Source organism: Mustelus asterias, chromosome 3 (assembly GCF_964213995.1).
Source record: "Mustelus asterias chromosome 3, sMusAst1.hap1.1, whole genome shotgun sequence".
NCBI classification, from domain to species: Eukaryota; Metazoa; Chordata; class Chondrichthyes; order Carcharhiniformes; family Triakidae; genus Mustelus; species Mustelus asterias.
Genome location: NC_135803.1, coordinates 53517405 through 53532746, shown reverse-complemented (window position 1 = coordinate 53532746; position 15342 = coordinate 53517405). Strand labels below are relative to the sequence as shown.

The following is a 15342-nucleotide window of genomic DNA, read 5'->3' as shown; positions in this document are numbered from 1 at the left end:
ATCAAAGGGTGAAAAGGTAGTTGGAATCTATCTTTACTAGAAAGGGATGTCTGCACAATTGCACAGGATACTTGGATTAATTTTATGCATTTAAAGATTTTGCTGTTTTATTTTCCATTTGTTTTCAAGAATAAAACTTAGGCACATTCTCTTGCCCCGTGAGGTTGATATCTTTAAGAGGCATCGATTACCTTAAAATGGTAGCCTCTGCAAAAAGTGCACTGTTTATATTTTAGATCCAATCTCTATTGTTCTTTCTCCATGTTACAAGATAATTATTAATGAAGACGGCCAACTGACATGCTTCACATTTATCTGGAAAGACCTTGAAGTAGTAGCCTCACTGCAACATCTTGTTATCCTTTAAATGATTTTGAGGCTTTCAATCTCTGCTGCTCTATTTAGAAGTCCATTCCATATATTGAACATTCTTGCTGGGGACCTGTTTTAAATCTTAAGTTTACTTGACTAATTTGAACTTTTATCCTATTAGCAATTTACTTTAAAGTAATGTTTCAGATTAATCTTATACATAAAGATCACTGTCTGTCATGTACCTCTATGGGCACTGCTCAGACATTCGGATTTCTAGAATTTTTATTCATAACTCAGACTTCTAACACAAAATTCCAAATTCTGTTTGAATGGATTGAAGGCCATCTCCGTTCTTGATGACCAAAGTTGTTCACAGTGCTTTGTGTGGTCTGATTAGAGCCACTATACCGTTTGAATCAGACTTATGTTCTCTGTTTTGGCTGTACAGTTAGGCGTACTGTTGGCTTTGTTTGCTACTCTGTATTGGTTGGACCTGTTACATTGAGTCAAAAACCTCTAGCTCTCTTTCATATTTTTCTTAGCTGTTTGAGTAAATGTTTTGCCCAGTCTTTTTTCTGTGAACAGTATGTTGAACTAGTTCATATTAAGTTATACCTGGCATTGTTTTGCCAGCTTTTGGCTGACTTCTGAGCTGCCACATCTGAATGTAGCCTTTGACCAATTTCTAACTGAATTTATGAATCCCAAGTCATCAAGGTATTTGAAGGGCTGTTGTGGTCCAGCAATGATCCCTGGGTCTTCAACATAACCTGTCTAATTTGTCAATGTCGTTAGTCATTATTTTTCTAGAAATTGTTACCATTCCCATGTAGTATAAACTGTCAATCTTAATCAGAAGGACTTGGGTGCTTCAGAGGGAGTTGGGTGTACTTGTATGAAGGGCATAGCAACTTAGTATGCACATACAACAAACAAAGAGGAAAGCAAATGGCATGTTGGCTTTTATTGCAAGGGGATTGGAGTACAAGAATAAGGAAGTCTTACTACAGTTATATAGAGCTTTGGTGAGCCCATACCTGGACTACTCTGCATTTTTGGTCTCCATATTTAAAGAAGGATACACTTGCATTGGAGGCAGTACAATGAAGGTTCACTGCATTGGTCCCTGGGATGCGATAGTAGCCTGATAACGAGAAGCTAAATAAATTGAGTCTATACTCTAGAATTTAGAAGAATGAGTTGATCTCAATAAAACATCCAAGATTCTGAAGGGACTTGATAGGATGGACACTGAGAGATTGTTTCCCCTGGCTGGAGAATCTAGAACTTATGGTACAGACTCCAGATAAGGGAAATATTATATAGGACTGAAATGAGCAGTTTTTTTCACTCGAAGAGTTGTGAATCTTTTTGGAATTCTCTGTCCTAGCAAGTTCTGAATGTTCCTTTGTTAAATATAATTAAGGCTAAGATAGGCAGATTTTTGGGTTTGCAGGGAATTAAGGGACATGGGGAGCAGGTGGGAAAGTGGGCCTGAAGCCAGTGGTCAGCCATGATTACATTAAATGGCAGAGCAGGCTCAAGGTGCTATGTGGTATATCCCTGCTCCTATTTCTTCTGTTCAAGCAAGAACATGAAACAAAGTAATGTAACTAGCTCTGCCAATTTTGAAGAACTGATAATGGACTTAAATATGGAGATATTTACATATCTCTGCACTATTCAGTAATAACGCTTTTTTTTTTAACTGGCAAAAATCATTGCAAAGGGCATGATCGTACCAGCTCGCTGCGCCAGTCAATTCGTGTGGCAAGCCAGTAAGATTGTGTGTGTAACAAAAAATTGTGTTCATGCTCGAGTTCTCGCTGCACATAGAGTTACCGGCATGTTTTGCTGGTGGGATCGGCTTCACGCCCAAACAGGGCACAAAGCTGATTTAGGTATTAATGTTATTAACGAGACCTGCACGGCACTATCTGGCCTCGCACTTAACTCCTCACCGGTTGGTTCTCACGCCAGTGAGAATCACAGCTGGCCTCCACCAGCGGAGACCAGATATAATGGCCTCGTCGGTGGATCATTGAAGCCCTCGGGTGGTTGAGGGCAGGGCTGGGCAGTGCCCATCAGGCATTGCCACCCTGGCAGCACCAATCGGGCACCCTGGCAGCGACCACCGGGCACCATAACTGTGCCAGGGCAGCGTCAAAGGGGTGGGGCTTGAGTTGGATTGGAGTCAGTGGGATGTTGCCATGATGGGGGTGAGGCAAGGGGGGAGCTCTGCAGGGGGAGTGCCGCGGAGGCAAGGGTGGGTAACTGTTGCGGGGACAACAAGGGGGAGCTCTGCAGTTGGGGTTGATCAGCAGATTGGGTGATCAGCGGAGGTGGGGATATGCAAGGGTGGAGGGGTTGATCAGTGGAGGGGGTCAGGATATGCAATGAGGGGAGACCAGCACAGGAGCGGGCAGCGTGGGCTGTGGAGGGGGTCGTGATGGGTGACTCATTAACTGCATACTGATACTGGCGACCTGTGTTGCCATGGGATGGGTGGTTACACTGCCACTGATGATGGGATGGTGGGGTGGGGTGGCAGGAGGTCACTGGGAGATCGGGGTGCCATTGTGCATTCTGCAGCCAGCTGGCTTAGGCTCTGTATCCCTGCACACACCCCCCCCTCCACCGCCAAAATAACTGGTGAGAATGTGAATCACACTTCAGTCCAAAAAAATGACAGTGTTAAAGTATTGCATTTTCAAATTCGTCCAAAAAATACATCTGAAACTCTCCAGTTTTATCGCTTGTTCGGCACTTCAAATTCTTTTTACATGTGTTGAGCAGAAAGGATACATCACTTTGTTTGTTGATCTTTTTCCTTGTTGTTTATTAAATCATTAATTTGTTGTAATGAAAAATCTACTTGAACGTCCAGTAGTGATCAAGATCTTGAAAACCATCTGTAAAAATGAAAAGCTAAATCAAGCCAAACTGACATCTGAATCCCTTGATGCTATTTTGTTTTTATTGAAAGGGACACTGCAGTTAAAATAATATTGACTGTGCAACCCAGAGTGTGCTGCACAGAAATATTGTGTTTTGTTGACTTTTAAGTTAAAATTTATACATATTTTAAAGTTTAACCAGTACACTGTACAACCACTTTGCAATGCACAATCAAGCTAGTACACAACGTCCTTTATATCCTATTTCAGATCTAGCTTGTATGTACAAGCTTTTCAGCCGTGTGCCAAATGGCCTGAAAACTATGTGCGAGTGTATGAGTTCCTACCTGAGAGAACAGGGCAAGGCACTGGTATCTGAGGAAGGAGAAGGCAAGAACCCAGTGGATTACATTCAGGTGAGCACATGACTGTTCTGTCCTTTCGTTGTAATTGTGGTTAAGTAGAAAGGAAAACAAACAGCAACCTGAATCAAAATGCACAAGTAGATTAGATCACAATGTGCTTTTCAGAAATTTCACTTCAATCTATAGCAGTTTAACCAGTACATTTTAGATTTTTGTTGTATATGATGGAATGTTGAAAAAGTTTACAGGTAGCAGTCACTTCATAAATTACACTGCTTTGAAGGTTGCATTGAGCTAAAGGTCTTAAAATAAATCAATCGGAATAAATGAGACATTTGAATGATGGAACATAATTCTAGTGTAGGGGTAGGATGAGAAAAATATATTGTGTTCCCTCTCTTCCTTCACGTGCTCAAGTTAATCCAACCTTCCTTTTTCTTATCAAAAAACGAGAAAATGGGTGGAATTTCAAAACAGCTGGAATTTTCCAAAAAAAACATTAAGTGTCATAATGGCGAAAATATCTGAGCAATCTGCACCAGTCCATCAGATGCACTCCGGACCGCAATTGTCCCACATTCGGTCCTTTTTTTGTGGAGCGGTGAGTTGCACGCTGGGTACTGGGGGAAGCTGGGCTTAAACATACTGGGTGAGCCTGGCTGCAGAGTGCTCAGGTGCCATTTCGCAGGGTGCATTTCGTAGATTTCTCAATGAATTGGGAGATCCCTCCCTCCCCCCACAGATATCAGGACTCTTCCCTCATTGACGGCAAGTTCTCCCCAACACGGGTTACTGGTATTAGGACCCTCCTAATGGGTCACCCTGCCCTGAACCACCTCCCCATTAGGCCCAGCCCCTTGGCACTGGCAGGATGCCGGGAGGGGGAACAATCGTGTGCCAAACTCGCTAACAAGATTGAAATCAAGTCAAATGGCCGATCCGGTTTGTACCAGTAGAAAGGTGCTAGGATGATTGCAAACCGATAGGCACCAAGCGCACAACTAATCCTTAGGCCCGCACACTATTTTTGCTGGGATTATCACAATTTGCGCCAGGCGCAGCGAGGTCAGAAAATCGCAATCACTATTTCTGGAGCTTTTTCTAACTTCTGCCAGAGCTCATAACTTGCATCAAAGCGAGACAAAGGCCAATGTTTGCTGATTAATAGCAGACCAGAAGTTGTTCAATTTATAAATTTAGAGCTGGATTTTTGTGATTCGTGGAGACTCTTGGTGACTGGTCTCTGCAAGTTTACCTGTTTACTTTTAAGTAGTTTCATAGATGTGCTGGGGTGAGGTGGGGACCAATGTGTATAGTTAAACCCGAGGAAAACTAACAAAATTCATGATATGAACGAAAGTGCAGAATTGGCATGTAAATGGCAAATGGATTTTACCATAGATATGTGTGAGGTCATTTTGGTAAGAGGAATAAAAAATTCAGTTATTCCTTCCAAAATGAGTTTAAATGGAATGGAGGCACAGAAGGATTTCGGCATACAGATTCACATATTTAAAAATAGCAGTGCAGGTTAACAATGCCCTAAAAAGTGTGTAGCACGGGAATCATTTCTAAAGCATTAGAATTCCAAAGCAAGGAAATTATGTTAAATTCGTATGGAATTTTGGTTAGACCACTGCGGTGCATGGTTCTGATCTCCTTGTTACAAAAGCATAAGAGAAAATACAAAATAGGTTTACAAGAACAATATGAGGGATAACTGGGCACAACTAACATTACAAAAATTGTACAGGCAAGAAAAGAGAATGTTGAGAGGTGACCTGAATCAGTGTGGGGAGTGGAGTGCTGGCCCCACTAACTGAGTAGCAGTATTGCTGATCCAAACTTCCATGGATGTGTGAGTTTTGCGTGCAGGGATAGGTGATTCAGCTTTACCAGTTTAAGCGACACTCCCATGATCTGAACAGTACAAGGGCTGTGGAAGTTGGCAGCTGATTTTAAAAATGTTGAATGGCTAAGCCATTAATAACGTTAATATTTGAACAACTTTTATGCCCAAAATATTCTAGGATAAATGTAATTTAGAAATAGTTCACAGAATCAGAATCACAGAATCTTACAGTACAAAAGAGGCCCTTTGGCTCATTGAGTCTGCACCGACAGACTCAATTAATTAAGATGTAGCTATGAGAATTTATAATAACTCCTCACAACTACAAGCTTATTTAAATTCTTGAGGGCAATTAAGGATGGGTAATTGGTACTTTCCTTGCTAGCAATGTTCACGTCCCAAGATCGAACAGTTAAAAGCAAACTGGGCAAGGGAGAACAGATGACAGTTGAAACTGGGACCACATGGAGAGGATGTCTTAGAAATTCAATTAACTATCAGATGATTGGCATTGTATCACGGAGTGGATTGATTTTTGTTACATTAGCTTAAAATTTCTGTCCAGGAAGAGATTTGTGATGTAAATGATCGGTTTCTTTGGTTTATTTTGGTTATTTTTTAACAGGGTATGCTATTAATTCAGCAACTGATATATGAAATTACAAGATTTTATTTGGCAAATTTTATTATTGTTGAATTTGTCTTGGTTCCCTTCTTGCTTTGAACTCTTGCATCCATTATAACAGGGAAAATAAGCAGTTCTTCACATCTGAACATTTGGATGTAGTCTATTTTCATTAATCTTGGCAGAAATCCGTTATGCAACCTGATCAAAACTATTGAAAGAAGTCTAGAAATGCATTATATCACAAATGCATTTGATATAATCTCTCAAATTTGATTGAGTTTTTTGAAGGGGTAACCAAGAAGGTAGATGAGGGCAGTGCAGTTGATGTTGTCTACATGGACGTTAGCAAGGCCTTTGACAAGGTACCGCATGGTAGGTTGTTGCATAAAGTTAAATCTCTCGGGATCCAGGGTGAGGTATCTAAATGGATACAAAATTGGCTTCTTAACAGTGGTTGTAGAGAGTTGTTTTTCAAACTGGAGGCCTGTGACCAGCGGTGTGCCTCAGGGATCAGTGCTGGGCCCACTGTTATTTGTCATTTATGTTAATGATTTGGATGAGAATATAGGGGGCATGGTTAGTAAGTTTGCAGATGACACCAAGATTGGTGGCATAGTGGACAGTGAAGAAAGTTATCTCCAATTGCAACAGGATCTTGATCAATTGGGCCAGTGGGCTGACGAATGGCAGATGGAGTTTAATTTAGACAAGTGCGAGGTGATGCATTTTGGTAGATTGAACCAGGGCAGGACTTACTCAGTTAATGGTAGGGCGAGGGGAGTTACAGAACAAAGAGATCTAGGGGTACATGTTCATAGCTCCTTGAAAGTGGAGTCAAGGTGGACAGAGTGGTGAAGAAGGCATTCGGCATGCTTGATTTCATCGGTCAGAACATTGAATACAAGAGTTGGGACGTCTTGTTGAAGTTGTACAAGACATTGGTAAGGTCACACTTGGAATACTGTGTGCAATTCTGGTCACCCTATTATAGAAAGGATATTATTAAACTAGAAAGAATGCAGAAAAGATTTACTAGGATGCTACTGGGACTTGATGGATTGAGTTAGAAGGAGAGGCTGAATAGACTGGGACTTTTTTCTCTGGAGCGTAGGAGGCTGAGGGGGTGACCTTATAGAGGTCTATAAAATAATGAGGGGCATAGACAAGGTAGATAGTCAATATCTTTTCCCAAAGGTAGGGGAGTCTAAAACTAGAGAGCATAGGTTTAAGGTGAGAGGGGAGAGATACACAAGTGTCCAGAGGGGCAATTTTTTCACAGAGGGTGGTGAGTGTCTGGAACAAGCTGCCAGAGGTGGTAGTAGAGGTGGGTACAATTTTTTCATCTTTTCAAAAGCATTCAGATAGTTACATGGATAAGATGGGTATAGAGGGATATGGGCCAAATGCAGGCAATTGGGATTAGCTTATGGGTTTTAAACAAAAAAGGGCGGCATGGATAAGTCGGGCCGGAGGGCCTGTTTCCAAGCTGTAAACCTCTATGATTCTATGAAGATGTCCAGGATGAGCCTGCATACTAAACATGCATGTTTTTGTTCAAACAGGGCCTTCTCGATCTGAAAGGCAGATTTGATCGTTTCCTTCAGGATTCGTTCAACAATGATCGTCTTTTTAAACAGACGATTGCTGGTGACTTTGAATACTTCCTTAACCTCAACTCCAGATCCCCAGAATATTTGTCGTTATTTATTGATGACAAACTTAAAAAGGGAGTAAAAGGCGTAAGTATTTCTGATCATTTTTCACCTTTTATCCTTCCTCTTACCTGAGACACAGTGATGCAGTTCTCTGGAATTTAGCACCTTTCTGATTTTTCTGTGTTTTAAAATGCCTGAACTTCATTTAAAGCCATTTGAATAACAATTGGCCACTGTTTCCACCTGATCACATGTTACAGTTCCATTAGCAGTGTAGGATAACAGTCAAGAACTCTGGCACTCTTATCCATGGAACCATGACGTTTTATAGCGTGAAAGGAAGTCACTGGCCCTATATTGTAATGAGTTCAGAAACAGGAAAGGGGCAGTCACTATGATGGGCGTGTACTACAGGCCTCCCAACAGTCCACATGAAGTTGAAGAACGGATATGTAAGCAGATTCTGGACAAATGTAGTAATAATAGGGTAGTTGTAGTGGGAGACTTTAATTTTCCTCATATTGACTGGAAATCTCTTAGGACTAGGGGTCTGGATGGTGAGGAATTTAAGTGTCCAGGAAGGTTTTTTGGAACAATATGTAGATAGTCCAACTAGAGAGGGGGACCTGGTACTAAGGAATGAGCCCAGCCATGTCATCAAAGTTGCAATGGGGGAACATGTGGCAAATAGTGATCACAATTCCATAAGCTTTCGGATACTCATGGAGAAGGACAAGTGTTGACCGAGGATTAAGGTGCTAAATTGGGGGAAGGCTAATTACAACCTGATTAGGCAGGATTTGGAGGCTGTTGTTTGAGAGAGGCTGTTGAGGGTAAATCTACATCTGGCATGTCGGAGTCTTTAAGGAGTAGTTGATTGGGTTCAGGACAGGCATGTTCCAGGGACAAGAAAGGCATGATTCGGGAACCGTGGATGACCAGGGAAATTGCGACTATAATCAAAAAGAAAAAGGATGCATACGTAAGGTCCAGGCAACGAAAAACAGATGAAGCACTTGAAGAATACAGGGAAAGTAGAAAAGAACTCAAAAAGGGAGTTGGGAGGACAAAAAGGGATCACGAAATGTCCTTGGCAGACAGGATTCAGGAGAATCCCAAGGCATATATTAGGAACAAGAGGGTAGCTAGAGAAAGAGTTGGTGCACTCAATGACAAAGGAGGGAAATTATGCATAGAACCAAAGGAAGTGGGTGAGATCCTTAATGAGTACTCTGCATCGGTATTCACAAAGGAGAGGGACACGTTGATTGGTGGTGTCTCAGAGAGATATGTAAATCCCTTAGAACAAGTTATCATTACGAAGGAGGAAGTGTTAGATGTATTAAAAAGCATTAAGATAAACAAATCCCCAGGGCCAAATGGCACTATCCCAGATTATTGAGGGAGACAAGAGATGAAATTGCTGGACCTCTAACAGAAACCTTTGTTTCCTCATTAGCCACAAGTGAGGTCCCAGAGGATTGGAGGATAGCCAATGTTGTCCCGTTATTAAGAAGGGTAGCAAGGATAACTCGAGTAATTATAGGCCAGTGAGCTTGACTTCAGTGATAGTGAAATTGTTGGAGAAGATTCTCAGAGATATGATCTATACATATTTGGAACTGAATGGTCTTATTAACAACAGACAGAATGGTTTTGTACGAGGGAGGTCATTTCTCACTAGTTTGATTGAGTTTTTTGAAGAGGTGACAAAAATGATTGATGAGGGAAGGGCCGTGGATGTTGTCTATGTGGACTTTCGTAAAGCATTGGGCAGGGTCCCTCATGGCGGGCTGGTGCAAAAGGTTAAATCACATAGGATCATGGGTGAGCTAACTAGATGGATTCAGAACTGGTTTGGCCGTAGAAGACAGAGGGTAGCGGCGGAAGGGTGTTTTTTTGAATAGAAGTCTGGTGGTGTTCCGCAGGGATCAGTGCTGGAACCTCTGCTGTTTGTAATATATATAAATGACTTGGAAGAAAACATAGCTGGTCTGATTAGCAAGTTTGCGGATGATACTAAGATTGCTGGAGTTGCGGACAATGATGAAGATTGTCACAGAATACAGCATGATGAGCTGTAAATTTGGGTGGAGAAATGGCAGATGGAATTTTATCCGGATAAATGTGAGGTTTTGATAGATCATCATTTTGATAGATCATCATTTTGATAGATCATCATTTTGATAGATCATCATTTTGATAGATCATCATTTTGATAGATCAAATTCAGGTGGGAGCTATAAAATAAATGGCAGAACCATCAGGAGCATAGATACGCAGAGATCTGGGCATGCAGGTCCACAGAACCTTAAGTGGCAGCAGAGGTGGAAAAAGAGGTGAAGAAAGCATATGGCCTGCTTGCCTTCATCGGATGGGGCATTGAGTATAAAAGTTGGCAAATTATGTTATCGTTATATAAAACACTGGTTAGGCCACATTTGAAATACTGTGTCCAATTCTGGTCACCACATTACCAGAAGGACGTGGAGGCTTTGGGGAGAGTACAGAAAATGTTTACCAGGATGTTGCCTGGTATGGAGGGTATTAGCTATGAGGACAGATTGAATAAACTGGGATTGTTCTCCCTGGAAAGACAGAGACTGAGGGGCGACCTGATGGAAGTTTATATAATTGAGAGAGGGGAATAGATAAGTTGAACAGTTGGAAGCTTTTTCTCAGGGCAGCAATGACAATTACAAGGGGGTACAAGTTCAAGGTAACAGGGGAAAGGTTCAGTAGAGATGTGCAGGGGAAGCTTTTTACACAGTGAATGGTGGGGGTCTGGAATGCACTGCCAAGTGAGGTGGTTGAGGCAGACATGTTAGTGACATTTAAAACTTATCTGGATGGACACATGAACAGATGGGGAATAGAGGGATACAGGCAGTTGGTCTAGATAGGACAATGTGATCAGTGCAGGCTTGGAGGGCAGAAGGCTTGTTTCTGTGCTGTGTTGTTCTTTAATTATCTGCATTGTCAAAAGAAACCTCATCCACCCCTCAGTAGACTAGAAATTCTGATAGTATTTGTGGTTCACCACAGCATTTTGCATATTTTGTGCCCTTTTCAATATATGAAGCATCTGAAACACACATGTAATAAACAGCAATGGGGATAATAACAGACCTCAGGAGGACATACAGACTGGTGAAACGGACAACAACATGCTCAGAAAAGTATGAAGTAATACATTTTGGTCGAAAGAATGAGGAGATCAATATAAACTAAATGGTACAATATTAAAAAGTGGTGCAGGAAGAGAGGGACCTGGCAGTGTATGGTCTTATGGTGTGTGGCATCATTCTGTCTTCTAATAGGAAGGTTGGACATTAAACCAATAGGGAGAGAGATGTTTAAATGCCTCAGTGAAAAGATGTAAACAAAGGTACAAAAGAAAACGGAATCTGAAGCGATTTCTTGAAGAGGGTTTGAGGTGGCAGAATATTCTACCACTAGCAGTAAGATAAAAATGTTAGGGTGCAAGGAAGGACAATATAGTGAGATTCAAGTGTATATTTCAGAGCTAGAATAGATCAGGTGCAAGGAGGGTTTTGAAAAAATGTGTGCATGTATTTTTTAAGTTTAATACATCGCATGGAACAAGTTTGAGAGGGGAGTAAATGTTAGGGTGCTATGAGTAAAAAATTTTGAGCTTGAAGCTCTGCTTCACTAACTTTGCATATACCAGAGAAAGAAGGTGGGACCTTATAAATGTTTGTTTAAGTGATGTATAGTGATTGTCTTGCTTGCAGTGGCTTCTAAATTGCAGGTTTTTCATCATGAACGTGCTGGATTTTTAACTTGCCTGCACCACTAGAAAATGACGATGAGAAAAACCAGGACTTTTTTGTCAATTGACTTGATAAGTTCAACAATTACTCTTCGACCATGTAGACTTTGCAACAAGTTACTGTGTGAACTGCAGTCACTATTAAACATCTGAAAAGTAGCACAAGTAACTTGCAGAATGTTTGGATAAATAATGTATTTTGTTTTTTTCTAATGCTGGTTTTCAGTGGAACATTGTACTTGATACGTGTGAACTGCCAACAATAAGTTCAATTCTCAGACTTTGAGCTGATGCTTTCCTTCAACTTTCAGTCCCAACATCAAACTTAGCTTTTACTTTTTTGACAGTTGTACAAACAAATGTTTTGCTGATGTTATTTAGGCTACTAAAAATACTCCAGCTCCTTGCATAATTAAGAACTGTGGTGAAACTGCTGAACTTAAACAAGAGGAGGTGGTGGTGTAGTGGTAATGTCATTGGACTAGTAATCTACAGGTCCAGGCAAACACTCTGGGGAGGCAGATTCTACATTACAACACCACGTTTTAAAATTCCATCGAGTAGTGGAATTTAAATTCAATTTTAAAAATCTGAGATTAAAAACTAGTCAATTATAGTGTCCGTGAAACCAATTTTGATTGTTGTAAAAACCTATCTGGTTCGCTAATCTTCTCTAATGAACAAAGTCTGTTGCCCTTACTCTGTTCCGGCCTACATGTGACTTTCAGCAGTGCCAGGCAGTGTGCCTCAATGACTATCGTCTGGTGGCTCTGACATCCATCATTATGAAGTGCTTCAAAACGTTAGTCATGGCACTATTCAATTCCGGCCTCCCAGATTGCCTGGATGCACTATAGTTCACCTACCACTACAACAGGTTCACAGTAGATGCCATCTCTCTGGCACTGCACTCAACCCTGGAGCATCTAGATAACAAAGACACCTATGTCAGAAACCTATTTATCGACTACAGGTCTGCCTTCAACACCATTATTCCTATGAAGCTCATCACTAAACTCCGTGGCCTGGGGCTCGGCTCCTCCCTTTGTGACTGGATCCTGAACTTCCTAACCCACAGACTGCAATCAGTAAGGATAGACAACAACACCAGCTCCATGATCATCCTCAACTCCGGTGCCTCAACAGGCTGTGTTCTCAGCCCCTTATTATACTCCTTATACACCTCTGACTGTGTGGCCAAATTCCCTTGCAACTCGGTTTTCAAGTTTGCTGATGACACCACCGTAGTGAGTCAGATCTCAAATAATGACGAGACAGAGTACAGGAAAGATATAGAGAATCTGGTGAACTGGTGCAACGACAATAATCTGTCCCTCGATGTCAACAAAATGAAGGAAATAGTCGTCGACTTCAGGAAGTGTAGTGCAGGTCTCGCCCCCATCTACGTAAATGGCAACGAAGTAGAAATGGTCGAGAGCATCAGGTTTTTAGGTATCCCAATCCCCAACAACCTGTCCTGGTCCCCCCCCCATGCCGACACTATAGTTAAGAAAGCCCACCAAGCCTCTACTTTCTCAGAAGATTAAGGAAATTTGGCATGTCTGCTATAATTCGCAACAACTTTTACAGATGCATCATAATAAGCATTCTTTCTGGTTATATCACAGCTTGGTATAACTTCTGCTCTGTCCAAGACCACAGGAAACTATAAAAGGTCGTGAACAAAGCCCAGTCCATCACTCAAACCAGCCTCCCATCCATTGACACTGTCGACACTTCCTGATTAAGGAATACGAGAGAAATTCAGGGAGTTGGGTGCTAGGCTAAAAAGTAAGACCTCCAGGGTGGCAATCTCTGGACTGCTCCCGGTGTCGAGTGCAAGTGAGGCTCGGAACAGGGAGATTCTACAGTTGAACGCGTAGCTAAAGGACTGGTGCAAGAGGGAGGGTTTTAAATACATAGATAACTGGGAAATCTTCAAGTCAGGATGGCAACTGTACAGAAAGGATGGGTTACACCTTAACTGGAAGGGAGCAAATATCCTGGCTGGGAGTTTTGCTAGAGTGTTTCGGCAGGATTTAAACTAGTGTGGCAGGGGGGTGGGGAACAAAACAGGAGGTCAGTAAATACTGAGGCTGGGGTTGAGCTGGGGGCCAGGGCAAGGCTAGCTAAGAAGAGGAGCACTCTGGAGGAGGAGGACCTGACTGGGCCTGGAGGTCTGGAGTGCATCTGCTTCAATGCGAGGAGTGTAACGGGTAAAACAGACGAACTTAGGGCCTTAATGCTTATGCGGAATTTGGATGTGGTTGCGGTGACGGAAACTTGGTTAAAAGAAGGACAGGACTGGCAGCTGAATATTCCGGGGTATAAGTGTTTTAGGCGAGACAGAGGAGGGGCTAAAAAAGGTGGGGGAGTAGCGATATTAGTTAAGGAGCATATTACCGCGGTGCAGAGGGTAGACAACTTAGAGGGGTCATGTACTGAGTCGCTGTGGGTGGAACTCAGAAACAGGAAGGGTGCAGTCACTATGCTGGGGGTGTACTACAAACCACCCAACAGCCCACGGGAAGTGGAGGAAAGGATATGTCAGGAGATTCTGGATAGGTGCAGAAAACATAGGGTTGTTGTAGTGGGGGACTTTAATTTCCCTGGCACAGACTGGAAAGTGCTTAGAGCTGGGGGTCCGGATGGGGAGGAATTTGTAAAATGCGTACTGGAAGGTTCTTTGGAACAGTATGTAGATAGCCCAACTAGAGAGGGGGCTATACTGGATCTAGTTCTGGGAAATGAGCCCGGTCAGGTCGTCAAAGTTTCGGTAGGGGAACATGTGGCAAATAGTGACCACAACTCTGTTAACTTTAGGATAGTAATGGACAAGGATGAGTGCTGTCCTACGGGCAGGGTGCTAAATTGGGGGAAGGCTGACTATAGCCGGATTAGGCAGGAATTGGTGGATGTTGATTGGGAGAGGATGTTCGAGGGTAAGTCCGCGTCTGGCATGTGGGAGTCTTTTAAGGAACTATTGATAAGGCTGCAGGATAGGCATGTGCCTGTAAAAAGGAAAGATAGGAAAGGTAGGATTCGAGAGCCGTGGATAACCAGGGAAATTGAGGATCTGATTAAAATGAAAAGGGAGGCGTATGTCAAGTCCAGGCAACTGAAAACAGATGGAGCTCTGGAGGAATACAGAGAGAGTAGGAAAGAACTCAAACGGGGAGTTAGAAGGGCAAAAAGAGGTCACGAGATGTTCTTGGCAGGCAGGATTAAGGAGAATCCTAAGGCATTCTATTCATACGTTAGGAACAAAAGAGTTGTCAGGGAGAAAATCGGACCTCTCAGGGACAAAGGAGGGGAATTATGCTTAGAACCCAAGGGAATAGGGGAGATCCTAAATGAATACTTTGCATCGGTATTCACGAAGGAGAGGGGCGTGTTAACCGGGAGTGTCTCGGAGGGAGGTGTTGACCCGTTAGAGAAAATCTCCATTACAAGAGAGGAAGTGTTAGGTTTTTTAGGGAACATTAAAACTGACAAAGCCCCAGGGCCTGATGGCATCTATCCTCGACTGCTCAGGGAGACGAGAGGTGAAATTGCTGGGCCTCTGACGGAAATCTTTGTCGCTTCTTTGGACACGGGTGAGGTCCCTGAGGATTGGAGGATAGCGAATGTGGTCCCGTTGTTTAAGAAGGGTAGCAGAGATAACCCAGGAAATTATAGGTCGGTGAGCTTGACGTCCGTGGTAGGGAAGTTGTTGGAGAGGATTCTCAGAGACAGGATGTATGTGCATTTAGAACGGAACAATCTCATTAGTGACAGACAGCATGGTTTTGTAAGAGGGAGATCGTGCCTTACAAATTTGGTGGAGTTTTTTGAGGA

At 42.5% G+C, this 15342-nt stretch overlaps 1 protein-coding gene across 2 annotated transcripts in view; it reads left to right on the top strand.

Annotated features, from left to right (window-relative positions):
* cul3b (cullin 3b) overlaps window positions 1–15342 on the top strand; it is a 92575-nt gene that overhangs the window by 52482 nt on the left and 24751 nt on the right. For both annotated transcript variants that reach the window (XM_078208951.1, XM_078208956.1), the window contains exons 7-8: window positions 3483–3628; window positions 7620–7796. In XM_078208951.1, coding sequence (XP_078065077.1) covers window positions 3483–3628; window positions 7620–7796 — 323 coding nt within the window. The remainder of the gene's footprint in view (window positions 1–3482; window positions 3629–7619; window positions 7797–15342) is intronic.